The 21,272-nt window shown below is 38.0% G+C and overlaps 1 protein-coding gene across 1 annotated transcript; it reads right to left on the bottom strand.

The window, feature by feature from the left end:
- Window positions 1-1,975: 1,975 nt before the first annotated feature.
- LOC148046570 (vomeronasal type-2 receptor 26-like) lies at window positions 1,976-18,066 on the bottom strand. Its single transcript, XM_087714850.1, has 5 exons — window positions 17,923-18,066; window positions 17,259-17,604; window positions 16,747-16,961; window positions 13,372-13,498; window positions 1,976-2,871 (listed from the first exon to the last, which is right to left on the bottom strand). The coding sequence occupies exons 1-5, from the start codon at window positions 18,064-18,066 to the stop codon at window positions 1,976-1,978; spliced, it is 1,728 nt and encodes a 575-aa protein (XP_087570976.1).
- Between the last annotated feature and the right edge of the window lie 3,206 nt (window positions 18,067-21,272).

Here is a 21,272-nt window from a genome sequence, read left to right as displayed (position 1 = left end):
GGAGACTACAATTGGTCCAGAATGTGGCTGCGCAAGTGATATCTGGTGTACCTAGGTACACCCATATAACACCTATCCTCCGTGAGCTGCACTGGCTTCCCATCGGTCTCTGAATGCGCTTCAAGGTGCTGGTTGTTACCTTTAAAGCCCTACACGGCTTAGGACCTGGATATCTACGGGACCGCCTTCTGCCATATACCTCCTAACGACCCATAAGATCTCACAGGCTGGGCCTCCTTCGGGTACCGTCGACCGGGCAATGCTGGTTGGCGACTACTCGGGGGAGGTCTTTCTCTGTAGCTGCCCCAGCCCTGTGGAATGATCTACCCGCAGAGATCCGGAGCCTTCCCATTCTCTCGGCCTTCTGGAAAGTCATTAAAACCTGGCTGTTCCGGCAGGCCTGGGGCTGTTGACCCCAAATACAGTCCAGCCCCATTTAGAACGGAGTGCATGGTGTGTTTTTTAAATCTATCTTTTCTTTTCTTCTATTTTATTTTTTTCTTCTTGATTTATTTTGTACTGTAAGCCGCCCGGAGTGCCACAGAATTGGGCGGCATATAAATGCTATTAAACTTATAAACTAAACTTAAACTTATAAATTAAAAACATGAGGTTGTTGAGCAATTCTGTATTTCTGTATTCTTATTTTGTACATTTATACCCCTAATCCAACATGGACAATGATCCTTTATTAAGGATATGGAGCCGTTCATATAATTTTTAACTCAATAGTTGTATGCTTACCCCACATCTCTTTCTCTCTGTGTGCCTCTATCTATCTCCCTCTGTTTCTATGTCTCTCTCTCTCTATCTGTCTTCCTCTGTCTCCTTCTCTCTCCCCCCTCTCACTCTCTGTATGTCTCTCTCTCTGTCTCTCTCTGTCTCTCTCTCAATGTCACAAACACATGCACGCATGCACGCACAGGCATGCATGTATGCGCATACACACAAACACACTTATTACCACCAATATATTTTTATTCAACATATTGAAAGATATTGGAATATCTTCAAGGGGAAAATAAATCCAACATGTGGTCCCTCAGGTTTTTTTATTATTATTGAGATATCAAGTCATACAAAAAATGATAAACTTTTGGCTTCACATGTACCAGAGATGCTTTAATGTTATGTAAGATACAATCTCTTTTTTTGCAAGAAGGGTAGCTTTTTGCCAAGTTCATAGACTGCAGGATTTAAACTCATTCATGCTTACCATAATGCACATTGTATCACTAAAATATTTTTGAGGAATAAATATAGAAATTAAGAACTGCCTCCTTGAAGAAACTACCTCATGGGAAATGTAGGCAGAACTGCCTTGTGGGAAATGTAGTTCCATAACATGTGACCACATCTGTGTTCCCTGATTGGGCAGCAGGGTACTCTGCCCAGGAAAAGTGATTTATTACTGTTCACTCTCTTTGACTACCAGACAGCAGCCTTGCATCACAGCATTGGTTAGAGACTATTCATGTCTTTTTACACCATGTGATGGAACCAGGTTAAAGAAGTCAGAAGTATCTTAATACAGAACTGTAAGTTTTGCTATTAAGAATGCCTGATAATAAACTTGATCTAAAGAGATTCCTACCTATGGAGTTAACTGGCTGCCCTAGTGAGACCTCATTGCCTTGTTTTAGCCTTAAATCCCCTAGTCATGTTGGTGGCCATTCTCTGTATTTCTTTCTGGAATCTGGACTTTTTTAAATATTATGCTGATCAAAACCATATCTTCTTCTTTATTAGCTTTTGCCTACTATACTGATTAGGGCTATCATTATCTAACATTTCAAGGAAAAGATTAAGGAAAATTTTCTAGTTTCTGAAATGAACTTCAGAGAATAATTGCTTTATATGTCCTATTGATGGTGATGGAAGGAAGAAGGGAGATCCTCAAATTACAGAGAGGATGACTATATGCTGAAAGTATCCAATGTCATTACATTCAAAGAGTATGGCGTTAAAATCAGTTTCATTTTTTCATTAGTTGCTCCTTCTTATTCAGATTAGGTCTCAGAATAATGATATAGCATTTGGGGGAAAATATGCACCCCAGTAATCCAGCTGCTGAAGCTAAAATGGAGAAGATCTCAACAGCCACCATGTATTTTCCCTTGGCACTCAAATAGGTGGGAACAAATGACACCCAGACACTGCAAAAGACCAACATGCTGAAAGTGATAAATTTGGCTTCATTAAAGCTGTCAGGCAAATTCCTGGCTAGGAAGGCTACAATGAAACTGACAGCAGTCAAGAACCCCAGAAAGCCAAGCACTGTATAAAACATAGTGGTTGAGCCTTCGTTACATTGAAAAACAATTTCTTTAGCCAGGGAATGCATGTCAGAATCTGGGAAGGGAGCAGAAATTGTGAGCCACACCACACAAATGCAGAATTGTATCAGGGAGCAAGATAGGACAATAGAGATAGCCAATCTATTTCCCACCCATTTTTTCATTTTAGATCCCGGCTTGGTAGCCATGAAAGCAAGGACCACTATGATTGTTTTTCCCAATATACAAGAAAGGGCTACAGAGAAGATGATGCCAAAAGCAGTTTGTCTCAAGAGACATTTCACTTGGTCAGGTTGCCCAATGAAGAGCAAACTGCAAAGGAAAGAGAGCAGGAGAGCAGCAAGAAGGCTATAAGTGAGGTTCCTATTATTGGCTTTAACAATAGGTGTGTCCTGATACTTCATGAATATCCCAAGCACCACAGCTGAGATGACAGAAAAGGAGACTGCAATCACTGCCAAAGAAATCCCCAATGGCTCTTGGAAAGTTAAATACGTTATAGCTTTTTGAAGGCAGTTTTTTTGACCCTTGTTTGGATATTGATCCTCTGGACATGGGAAACAGTCATCTAAATCTGAAAAAGAAACCATTCATAGAAGCATTATTGTTTTGAAGCATCTTCATTTCATTTTCAGTGTCCTCCAATTTTACAGTACAGACTTAATAAGATCCCAGTTTGATAACTGGAATGCCTTTTATATGGTGCTGCCCTCGAAGACCATTTCAAAAAGCATAACTGGTCTGCAATGCTATGGACCTGCAATTATTTCACCTAGCTTTATTATTTCTACATGAGCTATACTGGCTCCAAGTTGCTTACTCTATGCAATTCAAGTTTTTGGTTATCACCATTCAATCCCTGGATGTCACTGGACCAAATAATAGTGACGATCACATTTTCTCAATGGTATCTGTCTTTCTCAATAAGTCTGCTATATAGGGATGTTCCAGATAATTTCTGTTAAATGTTGACATCAGGGAGTTTAGAGTTCTATCTGGTCTATAGCATCCAGCCTTTTCCAACTCTCTTCCATCTGGATTATGAATGTTCCCTACCATTTTATCTTTACAGCAGGCTTTGAAACCCTTATTGTTCCCTTAAAGAATTAGCCTAGAATGGAGATTGAGTCAGGAGCCCAATTTGTCTATTAACTGGAGGCAAGGGTGGTTTTTATTATTATTATTATTATTATTATTATTATTATTATTATTATTATTATTATTATTATTATTATTATTATTATTATTATACAATTGTATCACAGCGGCCAGTTGTTTGGCCGGATTTGGCATTGGTTACTAGTCAGGCCCCACCCAGGGGCCTGGGACGTCGTAACTTATTTTCGTAATATGCGTGCAGATCCAAGCAGTGCGGCTTTTTGCATTTGACTGATGGTGATTTTGTCAATTTTTAACTGTTTTAAATGTAATTCCAGTGCTTTTGGAATAGCACCCAGTGTGCCAATTACCACTGGAATTACCACTGCTGGTTTGTGCCATAGTCGTTGAATTTCGATTTTTAAGTCCTGGTATCTTGTGATTTTTTCATGTTCCTTCTCGGCGACCCTGCTATCACCTGGTATTGCAATGTCTATGATTGTGACCTTATTTTTCTCAACCAGTGTGATGTCTGGTGTATTATGCGCCAGTATTTTGTCGGGTTGTATACGGAAATGCCACAGAATCTTGACCATCTGATTTTCGGTGACTTTTTCAGGCTGATGTTCCCACCAGTTTTTTGCTGTTTTGATATTATAATTTTTGCACAAATTCCAATGGATCATTTGTGCTACTGAATTGTGCCGCAATTTATAATCAGTCTGCGCGGTTTTTTTACAGCAGCTGAGTATGTGATCAACAGTTTCATCAGCTTCTTTGCAAAGTCTGCATTTGGCATCATCAGAGGATTTTTCTATTTTGGCCTTAATAGCATTTGTGCGGATAGCTTGTTCTTGCGCAGGCAGGATTAGTGACTCTGTTTCTTTCTTTAATGTACCTGTTGTTAACCATAACCAAGTTTGTTCACTGTCCACTTTATCTTTTATTTTTTCCAGAAATTGGCCATGCAGTGCTTTGTTCTGCCAACTCTCCATTCTTGATTTTATCACATCTTTTCTGTATTCTTGTTTCTTCTGTTGGGCCTTCAGTAGATTTTTGTTCTTTACTTCGATTAATAGATGTTCTTGATTTTCTTTTAAATAATCAGCCAGTCCATGTTTTTCTTCTTCAACTGTTTGCTTCACTTGTAATAATCCTCTGCCACCTGATTTTCGGGGCAGGTAGAGTCTATCAGTATCACCACGTGGATGTAAACTGTAGTGCATTGTCATTAGTTTCCTGGTTTTTCGGTCCAAAAGGTCCAAATCAGCTTGTGTCCAGTTAACTATACCAGCTGTGTATCTTATAACTGGTATTGCCCAGGTATTTATGGCCTTGATTGTATTTCCACCATTCAATTTAGATTTTAAAATTTTCCTAACTCTGTTGGTGTACTCTCGCCTGACAATAGTTTTTACTTCTCCATGCTTGATGTTATCCAACTGCAGAATGCCTAAGTATTTGTAGGCTTCATTTTCTTTGCATTTAATTAATTGGCCATTGGGCATTTCAATTCCCTCACATGCAGTGATTTTGCCCCTTTTTATGGATACAGTGGCGCATTTTTCCATGCCAAACTGCATTGAAATATCGGTGCTGAATACTCGGACTGTGTTTGTCAATGATTGGATTTCTATTTCTGACTTTCCATAGAGTTTCAAATCATCCATATATAGTAAATGTGAAATTTTTTCAGCTTCTTTGGCTGTTTGGTAGCCTAATTTCATTTTTTTTAAGATTACTGATAGTGGGATCATTGCGATGATGAAGAGAAGAGGTGAAAGTGAATCACCCTGGAAAATTCCTCACTTGATATTAACCATTCCGTAGATCTCATTGCCTACTGCCAACTCAGTTCTCCATTGTTTCATCGCCTTTTCAGTAAAGGATGTAATATTTTTGCTAATGCCAGTTGTTTCTAAGCATTTTATGATCCAACTATGTGGCAGTGAGTCAAATGCCTTTTTGTAATCAATCCAGACCATATTCAAGTTCGTTTTTCTGTTCTTACAATTTTCTAATATCATTTTATCAATTAGAAGCTGATTTTTTGTGCCCCTGCTCCTTCTTTTGTTGCCTTTTTGCTCTACTGGCAAGATGTTGTTTGTTTCCAAATAATCCATCATGTTATCTGCAATAATGCCTGTGAGTAAGTTGAAGGTTGTTGGCAAGCATGTTATTAGTCTGTAGTTTTCAGGTGTTGTTCCTTTAGTTGCATCTTTCTGAATCAAGTATGTTTTTCCAGTTGTCAACCATTCATCAATTTGGCCCTTTTGTAAAATTTCATTCAGTTGCCTGGCCAATATTGCATAAACTGGTCAGATATTTGAGCCAGAAACCATGTAATTGGTCCTTTCCATTATTATTATTATTATTATTGTACAATTGTATCACAGCGGCCAGTTGTTTCGCCGGATTTGGCATTGGTTACTAGTCGGGCCCCACCCAGGGGCCTAGGACGTCGTAACGTATTTTTGTAATATGCGTGCAGATCCAAGCAGTGCGGCTTTTTGCATTTGACTGATGGTGATTTTGTCAATTTTTAACTGTTTTAAATGTAATTCCAGTGCTTTTGGAATAGCACCCAGTGTGCCAATTACCACTGGAATTACCACTGCTGGTTTGTGCCATAGTCGTTGAAATTCGATTTTTAAGTCCTGGTATCTTGCGATTTTTTCATGTTCCTTCTCGGCGACCCTGCTATCACCTGGTATTGCGATGTCTATGATTGTGACCTTATTTTTCTCAACCAGTGTGATGTCTGGTGTATTATGCGCCAGTATTTTGTCGGTTTGTATACGGAAATCCCACAAGATCTTGACCATCTGATTTTCGGTGACTTTTTCAGGCTGATGTTCCCACCAGTTTGTTGCTGTTTTAATATTATAATTTTTGCACAAATTCCAATGGATCATTTGTGCTACTGAATTGTGCCGCAATTTATAATCAGTCTGCGCGATTTTTTTACAGCAGCTGAGTATGTGATCAACAGTTTCGTCAGCTTCTTTGCAAAGTCTGCATTTGACATCATCAGAGGATTTTTCGATTTTGGCCTTAATGGCATTTGTGCGGATAGCTTGTTCTTGCGCAGCCAGGATTAGTGACTCTGTTTCTTTCTTTAATGTACCTGTTTTTAACCATAACCAAGTTTGTTCCCTGTCCACTTTATCTTTTATTTTTTCCAGAAATTGACCATGCAGTGCTTTGTTCTGCCAACTCTCCATTCTTGATTTTATCACATCTTTTCTGTATTCTTGTTTTGTCTGTTGGGCCTTCAGTAGATTTTTGTTCTTTACTTCGATTAATAGATCTTCTTGAGTGTCTTTTAAATAATCAGCCAGTGCATGTTTTTCTTCTTCAACTGTTTGCTTCACTTGTAATAATCCTCTGCCACCTGATTTTCGGGGCAGGTATAGTCTATCAGTATCACCACGTGGATGTAAACTGTAGTGCATTGTCATTAGTTTCCTGGTTTTTCGGTCCAAAAGGTCCAAATCAGCTTGTGTCCAGTTAACTATGCCAGCTGTGTATCTTATAACTGGTATTGCCCAGGTATCTATGGCCTTGATTGTATTTCCACCATTCAATTTAGATTTCAAAATTTTCCTAACTCTGTTGGTGTACTCTCGCCTGACAATAGTTTTTACTTCTCCATGCTTGATGTTATCCAACTGCAGAATGCCTAAGTATTTGTAGGCTTCATTTTCTTTGCATTTAATTAGTTGGCCATTGGGCATTTCAATTCCCTCAGATGCAGCGATTTTGCCCCTTTTTATGGATACAGTGGCGCATTTTTCCATGCCAAACTGCATTGAAATATTCGTGCTGAATACTCGGACTGTATTTGTCAATGATTGGATTTCTATTTCTGACTTTCCATAGAGTTTCAAATCATCCATATATAGTAAATGCGAAATTTTTTCAGCTTTTTTGGCTGTTTGGTAGCCTAATTTCATTTTTTTTAAGATTACTGATAGTGGGATCATTGCGATGATGAAGAGAAGAGGTGAAAGTGAATCACCTTGGAAAATTCCTCGCTTGATGGCTTCGGGGGGTGGAGCCTGCCGCCGTCGGGAGCTCAACAAAGCTCCTGCCAGGACTCTGGTTCGTATATCTTATAAGATCTATAGATATCTCCCCTTTCTGGCAGAAAGGGGCAGGGAGAAGGTCAGTCGTTAGGATCTCTTTGTAATTCATAGCTTTTCTTTTTGCTGTGAATGGAGAAGAGGTTCAACATTAGCTGAGCCTTTACTCCGGCCAGTTTTCCGCACTGCCTTTTTTTGCAGCCTAGGCAGATTGCCCCCCCCCCCAGGACAAAGCTAAGCTATTTAAAAGTCAATCCGGGCGGGGACCATTCCTGAGGAATTTCTATTATTACTAGCTAAAATACCAGCTTCAATTTCGCAAAAGGCTCCCTTCCTTTTTTTAGCTGCGTCACAAGATGGCGATCTCGTAGTTTTTGTGTTTGATGTGACGTACTTAGCCAGCCCTACCCTCCTGAAGGCTTCTCCGTACTAATTGCTAAAAGATTAACTGAGGGGAGCAGAGACTTTGATTTTTGGCTCGCTTGATTGCTTGTCTTTTATTTCTACTTTGGAATGGCTCCCAAATCTAAACAGAAGCGCTTCCTTAATAACATATCTCTAAAAACTGCTATGAAGCCGCTACCCTTGCCTCCCACACCCTCCACGGGAGATTTGTTAACACAAGAATTTCTTCTCAAAACGCTTAATGACTTCAGACAGGAAATTAATCAACTGATATCGGATTTATATGATCAATTTGATGCTAAAATTGCTCAGGCAAAGAAGGATATGATCGGAGTAATGACAGTCATGACAGATTATATTGCTGAAGCGGAGGACAAATTGGAACTTTTGGAAGAAACTAACCTTAATTTGATATCCAAAATTCAAACGTTACAACAGGAAATGGAAAATGCCCAAAAACAACTTGTCATGATAAATTATAATAAGACTGCCTTTGCCATAAGAGTTAGAGGACTGCGTGAAAACCAACAGGAGAATTTGAAACAGGTCTTCTTTGAGGCTTTCAGCCGCTTGGTGGGAAGTCCGGGATTTAACTTTGATTGGCAGATTCAAAGAATTTATCGCCAGAATTCCTGGGTAGCAAAACAGCGACAGCTTCCGAGGGACATAATTATATACTTTACCACAAGGGAATCCAGAAATGAGATAATACAGAGGCTTTATAGCAAGAGGTTGAGAATTGACGGACAGGACTTGATTGTTTTTAAAGAGATACCATTTCAAATATTAAGAACAAGGAGAGAGTACGCTTTCTTAACCGAAGAACTCAGAAATTCTCAGATTCCATACAAATGGGAAGTCCCAGCTGGTATTACAGTTACATTTGGCAACCAAAAACACCGCATTAATTCTGTCTGTGAAGCCCGAGAATTTTACTACGAGACCCTGAAGGCGGGACTTCCTGATTCATCCGGACCTGGAGAGAGACAAGGAGAAGGAGGAGACAAACAGCGAGACACGTGGCTACAAGGCGGAGGGTGTTGCTTTCCTCTTCCGGAAGGGCAGAAGACTAAAGAATAAAGACTTAGCGATGTTCTTAAAGCTTTATGATCTCCGTCTGGGATAAAATGGAAAAGTGGCATATCGATGATGAGACATGGAGACTGAAAGAAGCGTTGCTGATTGTGGACATATATTGTACATAAGATTTGTCTGAACTCTAACTCAAATTGCGCATGAACTATTTTCTTAGGCGAGGAGAGCGGAAATTGTGATCTTTTTGAGTTGTGGTTTGGGACGAACGGAGTTGGGAGGTGCGTGGGAGAGGGAAGGGTAGCGAAAGCTTAATTAGATTACCTGGGGCTAGAATGCAAGCTGATGTTTGTTTGAGTTGCTATTTCAATATAAGGTTAAGAAAGATTGGTCGGAGAATCTTCAGGAAAGTGGAGTAAATATGGGAGGAGCAATGAATGTGGATAAAATATATATGTGGATATGGATAAAGGCAGGGTGGAAGGTAAAAAATTTATATGTGGAGGTGGGGAAGGATAGAAAGGGAGGTGTTGGAAATGAAAAATGAAAGAAGTACTTGAGTTTAATGGTGTTATAGAAAGGTTTGGATATTTGGATAAAAAAGAGATAAATTAAAGGTCTGAATAGATAGACAAAGCAATGAGACTTTTAGTTGGGGAATCCTAATTGATCAACTTACCTGGCTCTAATACAGTTTGAAACCCTGCAAGTAGCAAAATAACCGAAATTTGGAATGAGTTACATTGTTTAAGATTTACAGATAATGGGAAGCTGTGTTAACGTAGTGGGTTTATTGACCCTTTTTGTTTCTTTCTTCTTTTTGTGTGTGAGTGTGTGGTTTTTTTTTTTTTTAATTTCTTATTTTCTACTATTTTTCTTTTTTCTTTTTGGCTTTACTTTTATCTTATTTTTTTAATTTTAAAGTTAGCTGGCCTTATTATACTCAAATGCTTGTTAAAGAATTATGCCGGGTATGGGACCTGCGAAGCCGTAAGGGGGTTAGGGAGGGGGGATTATAGGGGGGAGGGGGGAGGGTGGAATTACAGTTTCAATCCTTAGAACAATAAGAATTCACTTGTATACTGCGGCTCGTTTTCCTTTTTTTTCTTTTTTTCTTTTTCTACTTTTATTTTAAAAACAAACTGAATTGTATGGATACACCAAAGTGAGGAGAAGAGGGAAAGAGAAGGGAGAAGTAAAGAGGGAGTGAGAGGGAATGTAAGGAGGGTGAGATGGAGGGAGGGGGAGATGTCTGAGGGGGAAGGGAAGTAGAAGAGGGGAATGCTGGAGGGGTGAAAGGAAAGTTGGAGGGGGAGAAGAGAGGGTGTATGGGGGAATGAAGTGTTATGTTGGGGGTTTTTTTTCTCTTTTTTTTATGCACAGTATATAAGTGATTGTATAAAATGAAAATGAAAATGAAACAAATAAAATGTATTTGAGAATAAAAAAAAAAAAAAGAAAATTCCTCGCTTGATATTAACCATTCCGTAGCTCTCATTCCCTACTGCCAACTCAGTTCTCCATTGTTTCATATCCTTTTCAGTAAAGGATGTAATATTTTTGCTAATGCCAGTTGTTTCTAAGCATTTTATGATCCAACTATGTGGCAGTGAGTCAAATGCTTTTTTGTAATCAATCCAGACCATATTCAAATTCATTTTTCTGTTCTTACAATTTTCTAATATCATTTTATCAATTAGAAGCTGATCTTTTGTGCCCCTGCTCCTTCTTTTGTTGCCTTTTTGCTCTACTGGCAAGATGTTGTTTGTTTCCAAATAATCCATCATGTTATCTGCAATAATGCCTGTGAGTAATTTGAAGGTTGTTGGCAAGCATGTTATTGGTCTATAGTTTTCAGGTGTTGTTCCTTTAATTGGATCTTTCTGAATCAAGTATGTTTTTCCAGTTGTCAACCATTCATCAATTTGGCCCTTTTGTAAAATTTCATTCAGTTGCCTGGCCAATATTGCATGTAAACTGGTCAGATATTTGAGCCAGAAACCATGTAATTGGTCCTTTCCAGGTGATGTCCAATTCTTTACCTTTTTAACTCGATTTTTGATCATCTCAGTTGTTATTTCTAATACTTGCATTTGTTTGTTGCCAATGCTTTTCTCAAAGTCATGTATCCACTTTGCTTCCTTGTTGTAGTCCTTTGCATTTTCCCACAATTCTTTCCAGAATTCAACTGTGGCCTTTTTTTCTGGTTTTTCACTTTTGGTGTCCCCATTCACATTAAGACTTTGATAAAAACGCCGTTGGTCTGATCGAAATTGCTGATTTTGTTTATATTGGATGATTCGTGCCTCATATCTTTCAATTTTTCTAGCTGTTGCTGTTATCTGCTGTTTTACAATCTCTACAGCTTCATTGATGTTTCTTGTATCCAATCTATATCTTCTGATTAGCCGATCTATGATTTTGTTGTTTTTAAGCCGTTGCTCATGCATGTTCTTTAAGTTACTAGCATCTGCCCTTAATTTTTTGATTTTTTGTTCTAGACGGATTTTCCACTTTGGCTTTGATGCTTTTTCTGTTGTGTGACTAGGTACTTTAATTTTAATGCCTAGTTCATTAGTGACTATTACAGCTGTGCTGTACATTAACTGGTTTGTTTCCAAGATGGATCCCGGTTCAATTGTTGAAAACACTGCATTAACCATTTTCATGATAGGGGCCAAAATTTTCTTAGGCACAGTTTTTAGTGATGGTAAACGTTGCCTTTCCTCATTAAGCAGAAAATGCTCCATGATCTTATCCTTCAATTCTTTTTGTTTTTGAGTTAGTTCATCAGTTGGTTCAGTGATAACTGGTTCTAGTGGTGGTGATGTTATTTCCTCCCCGAGAGCTTCTTCTGGGAGTTCTACTATAATGTCTTTAGTTGTGTCTTGAATATCAGTTATTTCCGCTTGTGATATTGTTTTTTGGGTTTTGCAATTTGCCTGAATTTCCTCATGTTCAACTTCACTAAACACTTTATTCCATATAATAAATCGCCTTTGATCTGCTAGTTGTTGTTCACTAACATTTGAATCTGGATATTGTTGTTTCCATAATTCATACATTCGCTTTAAATAGCCTCTTTTTTCTGGCTCTGAGTTGTAGTAAAAGGCCATTATGGCACGGTTTTCATCTGCACTATATTTTTGTCGTTTTGTTGGCTGGTCCACTTGTAGCCCACTTGTCGACGGATGTCCAGGGACCCCAACATCCGCCGCGGCCCTTGTTAACCCGCGCGACGACCGATGCGGTATGGAATTCTTATTCGTTTTTTTCACCATATTGTATGGGTTGGCGGGGGTTTTTTTATGGGACCAGATGCCAACCTGATCCCAACCTTCCTCCTTTCTCATCCGGGCTTGGGACCGGCAATGGCAGAGTTTTATTATTATTATTATTATTATTATTATTATTATTATTATTATTATTATTATTATTATTATTATTATTAATACTATTACTATTACTATTACTATTACTATTACTATTACTATTACTATTACTATTACTATTACTATTACTATTACTATTACTATTACTATTACTATTACTATTACTATTACTATTACTATTACTATTACTATTACTATTACTATTACTATTACTATTACTATTACTATTACTATTTCTAAAGACTGAGATAAGCCACTTGGGGTATTATATATGATAAGGAGCCATATACACTACCGAATCAATCAATCAATCCAGGGGTGGGCTTCAAAAATTTCAGCAACAGGTTCACTGCCCCATTGCTGGGTAGGTGTTCCATGGTGGGCATAGCTTTGTCAGCTTCCTGCTCCACACAGGGTGTGTGTGTGTTTGTGTGTGTGTGTGTGTGTGTGTTTGTGTGTGTGTGTGTGTCTGTGTGTTGTACACTCCCCAAGCTCTGGGGGCTTTTCTTGAGCAAAAACTGCTTCCCCTGGGCTCCAGAGGCCACCTGGAGGCTGGAAACAGGCACATTTCTGGACTTCTGGAACCTCCGGAAGGTCCATTTCCCCCCCTGCCCGAGCCTCCCTGTGGGCCCTGCACTTAGCTGGCATGATGCATGGACTATGTGGAGACTCCTGGAAGGGAGGGGCAGGGTGGCCATGGTCAGGGGTGGCATTTGGGAGTTCGCTGAACTGGGCCATGGTCAGGGGTGGCATTTGGGAGTTCGCTGAACTAGCTAGAGGATTGCGTGAACTCATAAAATCCCCCAACAGCCCCCCCCCTAGATCAATCAATCATATGGATAGAATAGGAAGTAAAAGCAAGTTAAAACTATGCAAAAAATTACCAATGCAAAATTATGAAGTATGAAAATAATTTAAATGTTTCATTACTTCACATTAATATGATCTGAAGCTCAAGATTTTCAATCCCCATAATATTTATTAAAATATTGATTCATTAAAAATAAATGCCCATTTATATTTATTATATTATTAATATATTTAATATATTCCTTTACTTACCCAATTTGTCAGCTATCTTCCCTTCTGGACATATTTTACAGTCATAGCAACAGGATAATTTTCCTTCCATTTTTATCTTGCTATGGCCAAGAGGACACTTCTTGTTACAGATGGAAAGAGGTAATGCCTGCTCATAAATAAAATCAGAATTTCACAGAAATAATTTATTTTGGGTGGATTGTTCTTTTCATCAATTATACATATACATTCATCCTATACCTATAATCCAAACATTGCAGTTGCATTTTCCAGGTGTAAATTCAGGACTGAATCTTCAATTGCTTCCCATTTCATACATATTGCATGAATCAATTGATCATTCCTAATAATTGTATTCTAAAGAGCAATTTGAAACAATGTTGGAAAATATTTAACTCTGTATCCCTCTGAGCTCCCTTTCTTGAGCTCCGTCTGTCTGTCTGTCTGTCTGTCTGTCTCTCTCTCTCTCTCTCTCTCTCTCCCTCTCTCTCTCTGTATGTGTATGTGTGTGTGTGTGTGTGACTATGTCAAATCAAATCTATTATGAAAAGGCATACCTGGTTAAATATGAGAGGCCAAACAACTTTCTTGTCAGAAATGGTGAGTAGCTTGTCTGGGGGAGCCAGGGGGTCGGTCTTTCCAATTTGGACTTTCAGAAAGGACTTGTTTGGAAATGTGGCCCAACTGAAAATATCAAATCCAGTTTCTAATTCCCCGTTGGGGCTAAAAGAAATTTGTTCTCCAGCACTGTTGTTAAAGGAGACTTGTTGCAAAAAATGGTGGAGCTAAAGGACGTGGACAAAAAAAAAAGATAGAGAGAGAAAACCAGGAAAGATATCAGGAATCTTAGAAGTGGGTTTGAAAATTTCAATTAGTTTTTTTCAATTTGGCCTAGGCTTAATGCTACATAAGCTATTCAGTTTCACCTTAGTCTACACAATTTCAACTTGGAAAAGAAATATGCTTTTATTCAATGCATTTTCTATTGTCAGATGAAAAATTATCAGATGAGCATTGGAGCAGAAAATCAAGAAAGGGATGGATGTGAGAAATCACTTTGCTTTGACTATTTCAGAAATTGTGACTTAAGTTTTGTGGCATAAAGTATAAGAAAGATATAACTCAGTGAGACAGAGAAATCTAGGACGAGTTGGCTTTTAATGCCATACATGGGTACTGTAAGTTTCAACTGTTTCAGGTGTTACTTTTTTGGGGGGGAAACCCAAATTAAATTAAATTTTTTGTACATGTGATTCATTGACAAATTTGCTATTCCTTTGAGGGGGATGATTTTGCTTATTATTGATGGGGATGCTTCGTTGGCAGAGGAACTGAATCATTTATTTGCTTGATGTAGAGACATTAGAGACAGATAAAATACAGCTACCATACCCTTGAAGTCCCCTCCTCATTGGGGAGGAACAGGAGGGAATGAGCATTTTGAGGGCTGTGGACCCCAGTAAGGCTGCCAGTCCTGACTGTATCCCTGGCCTAGTGCTTGGAGACTGTGCTGATCAGTTGGCTGAAGTCTTTACCAGTATCTTCAATTAGTCTTTATTGTAGTCTATCATTCCATCTTCTTTGAAGGCTTCCACCATTGTTCTACTGCCATAGAAGTTCCCTTAATGATTACAGACTAGTGGCACTCACTCCTGTCATCATAAAGTGCTTTAAGAATCTGGTCTGTTGGCACATCACTTCTGGATTTCTGCATACATTTGATCAATGCCAGTTTGCATACGGAACAAATAGATCTGCAGAGGATGCTATAGCCATCACTTTTCACCCTGTTCTGACATTTGGAACAACAGCAGGGGAGGGAGGGCTGGCAAGGTGAGGATGCTTTTTGTAGATTTTAATTCTGCATTTAACACAATCCTTCCGCATAGACTAGTGCCTATACTTAATTAAATCTGCATTTGGATTACTGATTTCCTGTCTGGCAGGTCTCAGAGGGTCAGATTAGGTAACATACCTCCTTTGCCCTTATTCTGGTACACCACTGGGCTGTGTGTTGAGTCCCTTACTCTATACTCTTTCTGTGCATGACTGCATTCCCACTCATGCCAGTAATACTATTATTAAATCTGCAGATGATACGGTAGTGGGATAAGTCTACCTATCGAGATGTGGTGGACCGGTTGCTTTCATTGTGTGCAGGCAATAATTTGGTCCTTAACACCAATAAAACCAAAGAGCTTATAGTTGACTACAGAAGGAACAGATCTGACATCCAGCCCTTGATTATCAATGGAGACCAAGTGGAACAAGTTGCCAGTTTAAGTTTTTGGGTGTTATCATAAAAGAAGACCTGATCTGGGGTGTTCACATTGCAGCATTGATCAAAAGGACCAAGCAGAAATTATACTACCTGAGACTTCTCAGGAAAGAGCAACTGAATTAAAAATTACTGGTGACCTTCTATTGCTGCATTGTAGGGAATATTTTTACTTACTCCACCTGTGTGTAGTTTGCCAATTACACAGTGGCAGATAGGATAGAGCTCCAGAGGGTTAACATCGTTGCCTAGAGGATCATTGATTCCTCACTCCCTCTTTGGAAAAGCTTTATAGCTCCCATTGCCTTAAAAAAGTTCAAACAGTTCTTCAAGATCCAGCTCACCCAGGGCACCCTTTTTTTCAACTATTGCCATCGGCCAGATGGTACAGGAAAATAAAAACAAGGAGAAATAGGCTGAAAAATAGCTTCTATCCCAGAGCAGTAATTATGTTGAATTCTACTGTATAGTGCAATATTAAAACAATATCAGGGGTTTCCAATTCAACTGTGTAGAATGTGAAGGATGTGTATTTTTGTTTTAATTTTAATAGTTTTCTTATGTATGATGTACACTGAAGATGACATTTAATTTTGTTGTACGAGGTGCAGTGACAATAAATTAAACTTTCAGTTTTACCTTTAACTTTAAGTAATACTATTCCTATTTTCACAAGATTTCTTATTATTTTCCCATTATTATAATTCTCTTCAAATCAATGTCTAAGGAGATTCCTTTTGAAAGGAATTTTGAAAAAGCACCTTTGCGACCTTTGAATTTTACTAACTCCAAAAGTCAGCTGTTGGGGAATAAAAATGGTATTCAAAACCAGAGTAGTTTTCAAGTTTCTGCATTAAAAGTTTTCAAATATAATGGACTGAATAAGATCCTGTCTGTGCCAATTTAGACATTAAATAAAGTTGACATGTTACATATTTCTAAGTGTCTTTACATTTAAGCTAAATATATATTCTTTCATATGGAAATATCAAGTACTTCCATACAGATTTCAAAACTACTATCTAAGTATCAAAGCATTATACTAGTTAAAACAAACAAAAACCCAAATTCCTATTCTTATTCTTGATTTTCACCAACTTTCTAATTACAAAAATTACCTGCCAAGGTGATCGGAGGATGAGCTGCCATCTCCTCTGATTCATTTTTTGTCCTCCTTTGAGTTTGGCAGAGTGCATGGCCTTCAGAGCATGTGCCACAGCATAGACTGCATTGTAGAGACTGTAACTATGTCCATTCATGGTGGTGTCAAAGACAGAATTAGGAAGAGTCTCCAGCTTCTCTTCTCCAGTGCAGATCCTTTCAGCATTCTCATCTGCAATATCACCGGAGAAGGAACATTCAAATGCATCTTTCCAGAAATCCCTAATGAAACCATCCTCTTTGCCAAAGTTTGGGCTTCTCTTCTGCATAAATTGTTGGAATCTAGTCAGTCCCTTTGAGTGAATTGCAAAGGAAAGAGCACCATGAAGAAAATCAATGTGGAACTGTCTTTGCAGAAGAATGGATGTGAATTCTACCTGGGCTGTCATGATCCAAACTTTGGCCTGTCTTTCTTTTCGAATATTATCATCATTATACAAATTCATCATTAATCTCAAAGGTATCAAACCTGTAATTTCAGCACTGAAGATAACTGCAATGGCGGTACTTTCCATGATCACCTTGAATATTTTACCTGTGTCTTCAATCCACTCAGCAGCTGCATTACCATATATCACCGGGGGAAGACATTCTATAAAGTTAAAGCAGATTCCTCTCTCTGAAAATGTGGAAAGTTTCTTTAGAATGAACCTGTCCCTATCTTCTTCATACATAGAAACTAACCCAACCCAGGTCCATCCAAAATGCAGCAACAAGTGCAGTAATACTTTAAATTGATGGATTTCATCTGGGAACATCCATTTGACAAATGTTGCTGTTTCAGTATTCACCAATGGAGCAGATCCATATGAGATCTAAATGGAAAAATTCAGAAGAAGATTGTAATAAAAAGACTCTTCCAAAATATAACAAAAATAAAAAGCAAAGCATGCGTGTTTATTTAATCCAATATCAGATTTGAGTGGGATAGCAAAATGGGATGCTTAAAAATTAGTTTTTACATGACATCTGCAATGTTGCACAAGAAGCAAAATGAGACAGTTCTTTCCAGCTATTCTTCATGTTTTATAATTTAATCATGGTCTTGCCTCAAATATTTATTTTCAATTACCCAACTTTTCAATGTAATAAATACCTGGTGAACTTCTCATATTGATCCCTTTTTTTCTCACCTGCGGAAATTTGTAGTTGCACAGAGATATTGCAATGTTGTGACAGGTGTTACTACGGGCTCCTCCAATGACGACTACTGTGTTGGTCTGGTTATTGCATTTGTAGTTGGGTATAAATTTATCCTTTGTAGATATAAATTCCATTGCTAATTGATAAGTTGTACTTTCCAAAGTATAGTCAGTAGCAATATGGAAACCAAGGCTAACATTGGGTAAGATCCCAGACAGTTCATTGATCTCCTTTACAGCAAATGCCAGAGCCAAAGTGTGCTGGTAATTATGAGTGACGAACCTTCAGTGAGAGTTAGAAACTATAACAATATATTTCTCTTTCAGATTTGGACAGCTGTTTTAATTGATATATATGCTTAATTTATAAAGTATACGTACATAAAGATATAATAAGTTAGTGCTTATTGTTTGTTCTGGACACCTGCAATTTTGTCACTAACAAATACACCTAGATTGTATCAAGTAGGACCTAGTTGTGGCTACTTAACATTGAGCTAAGGCAGCATTTAGTCAGACTATATTTGAAATACTTTGTTCACTTCTGGAGACCTCACTTAAGAAAATGTATTCATTAGATTGAGGGGAGTCCAGAAATGGGCAACAAAAATGGTGCAAGAGCTGAGAGACAAAACATCAGGAAATATTAGAGGATGTGAATATATTCAACCTAGAGGACGGAAGGAAAGGCTGACTGAAACCCTTATATATATTGAAGAGTGTGAATAAGGTTCTAGAAGGCAATATGCTCAATATTACTTAAAACATAAGTACATGGCCCCCCATAATCTCACAGTGACAGGAGGAATGTTCAAAATTAATTTTATAGTAGTGGAATCATAACCAACTGCCAGAGGAAGCAGTGGATCAATCACTATTAACTGAATTTAAACTTGCTGGGAATAAATACATGTCTATCATCAGACAAAACATTTTTGCCATCAGTTTTCTACGTGTCTTATCTGATTTCAATATTATCTCTGTCTTATCTGTATTTTCTGAGAGAAGGAAGCCAGTTCTCTTTTCACACCCTTGGTCTATGATAGCCTAAAATATGCACTAGAGGGTTTCCTGTTTGATATCTATGTGAAATGAATGAGAAAAAAGCTCAAGAGGAACCAGAGAGCTTCTGCAACATTTAGATTAGACAACCTTTTTTTATTTTCAACAATGGACTTTGTTGAATGAAGGAACTTTCCTGAAGAGATTGAAATTCATATATTTTATGTTTAAAATAATAATATTCATCTCAATTTTAACATCAGTATTAGGATAGGTCTAGAGTTAAAAAAATGACTAAACACGGTCACTGGAACAGGTCATTCCAACTGACTAGCAACCAATACCTTTAAGCATAAAAGGAAAAGAAAATGCAGCTTTTAGGTAGCAATGTGGGGGAAGATGAAGTTGTGGTATGAGGAGGAGTTGGAGTTGGATACTTACAGGTACTGATCAAGGACTTCAGAAGAAGGAGGGCTTTTAAAAATGATTTCATTTGTAAGAAAGAAAACCTGATAAATAATAGCAGCAATAATTAAATCTCCAGACTGATAATATTTATGAACAATTGGCAGAGGACTACTAAGTTTACAGGTGCTGGGAGGAGAAATGCTCATCATAGTTGGGAAAAAAAGTAAAACTAGTGTTCTGAATATAACCAATTCATTGTAATATGTGATCATTGTAGACATCAAACAGTAGCTCTTCGTTACCAATCAAAATGAGGATGACTAACTATATCTAACTTTTAAGGTAATGAATTTTATCTGAAGTTAAGAGAGAAACAGAGCTGGAAGGGACTTTGAAGGTCTTCTAATGAAAAACAAATCATTTTTCTCCCTACAGCCATATCTGTATAGCCAAGCAGATATTAATGGAATGCATTGTCTTATCTGAGGTCATAGTTTTTACAGTGTTTGCTAGAGTTCCCTTAAGATTTGGAGCAGAAGGGACCATAACTATCCTTAATTACTAATCAGTACCATCATTTTCAATGGTGCTTTGAGAAATACCAGAAAGAAGCATGTTTATCATCTCTCAATAGACACTGCTGTACTGCTATGAACATTTGAAAGACGTGAAGAAAAAAATGGGGGGGGGGATGAGAGTTCATATGCACAGAAGAAAACACAACACAACTATAGAACAGAGTATGGAAATACATCATTTTTCTCAACAATTTGGTTTCATACTTCATACTTTGCTTAATACGACACTTTGGTTTTTTTTAAAAAAAATATTAAACTATCTTAAAGCTCTATTTTATCTATGACATTGTAAGCACCAAGAATGCCTCTCTGAAGGAGATGGGAACTAAATAAGTATGAAACAAATAAGCAGGCAAGCAAGCAAACAAACAAACAAATAAAGGATCTGCCTTGAAAAGGAATATTATAACTATTATTCAGGCTCTAGAAGGACATTATCCTGGAATGCAGAAGGTGGAATCCATCAGAAAGGAGACTCTGATATTGGAGTTGAGCCTGTTATGGTGGATGCATGGTTCCCTAAAGAGCAGATGAGCATTTCCCGAGTGCTCCTTCTGCCGTTCTCAAGATCCTGGAGCAATCAGGAGAATGTTTGAGAACATCAAAAAATCAAAATAACTTTTTGAAGATTTCTTTTTCTTTTCATTTTTTCCCTACGTGGCAACTACGCAGAGGAGAGCCTTCTCGGTGGCAGCTCCGACCCTATGGAACGATCTCCCCATGGAGATTCGTACCCTCACCACCCTCCAGACCTTCCGCACAGTCCTCAGAATCTGGCTATCCCGTCAGGCCTGGGGCTAAGACTGTAACCCGCCCGAACGGTATGAATGTTGTGTTTTTTTAATTATGTATTGTCTTATATGTTAAAAGTTTGTCTCCCCCTCCCCTTTGGGTTGTGAGCCGCCCTGAGTCCCCCAAGGGAAAAGGGCAGCATATAAATAAACTTCAAATCCAAATCCAAAATCTCATTTCCTTTCTTTCTTTCTTTCTTTCTTTCTTTCTTTCTTTCTTTCTTTCTTTCTTTCTTTCTTTCTTTCTTTCTCTTTCTTTCTTTTCTTTTCTTTTCTTTTCTTTTTCTTTTCTTCTCTCTCTCTCTCTCTCTCTAATTGTTTGATTATAGAGCCTGGGATTCACATCAATACAAGAAGAAAGGGATAACAGCAATTATTTTTCAGTGAAAATATGGACATTGTATTACTCCAGTACACAGCTGCCCCAGATCTTGAAAGAGGAAAGTAATAGCTGAAGTCAATTGTATTAGTCAATGAGTTATGTATTTAGGCTTTAGAAAAAGAACATCAATCTAATCTAATCTAATCTAATCTAATCTAATCTAATCTAATCTAATCTAAT

The sequence above is a fragment of the Thamnophis sirtalis genome, unplaced genomic scaffold (assembly GCF_051295495.1).
Source record: "Thamnophis sirtalis isolate CommonGarterSnake01/CBP01778 unplaced genomic scaffold, rThaSir2_p1.2 scaffold_4, whole genome shotgun sequence".
NCBI lineage: Eukaryota > Metazoa > Chordata > Lepidosauria > Squamata > Natricidae > Thamnophis > Thamnophis sirtalis.
Note: the sequence above shows the minus strand (reverse complement) of the source record. Positions and strands in the feature narration are given on the sequence as shown.

Excerpts from the sequence above, each read along its gene's own strand:
- LOC148046570 (XM_087714850.1), bottom strand. The coding sequence starts at position 18,066 with ATGGAATTTATATCTACAAAGGATAAATTTATACCCAACTACAAATGC. Across the intron at positions 13,499-16,746 it reads TCCTCCGATCACCTTGGCAG|GCATTACCTCTTTCCATCTG; the intron begins GTAATTTTTGTA and ends ATTTATGAGCAG. Across the intron at positions 2,872-13,371 it reads GAAGATAGCTGACAAATTGG|ATTTAGATGACTGTTTCCCA; the intron begins GTAAGTAAAGGA and ends TTTCTTTTTCAG.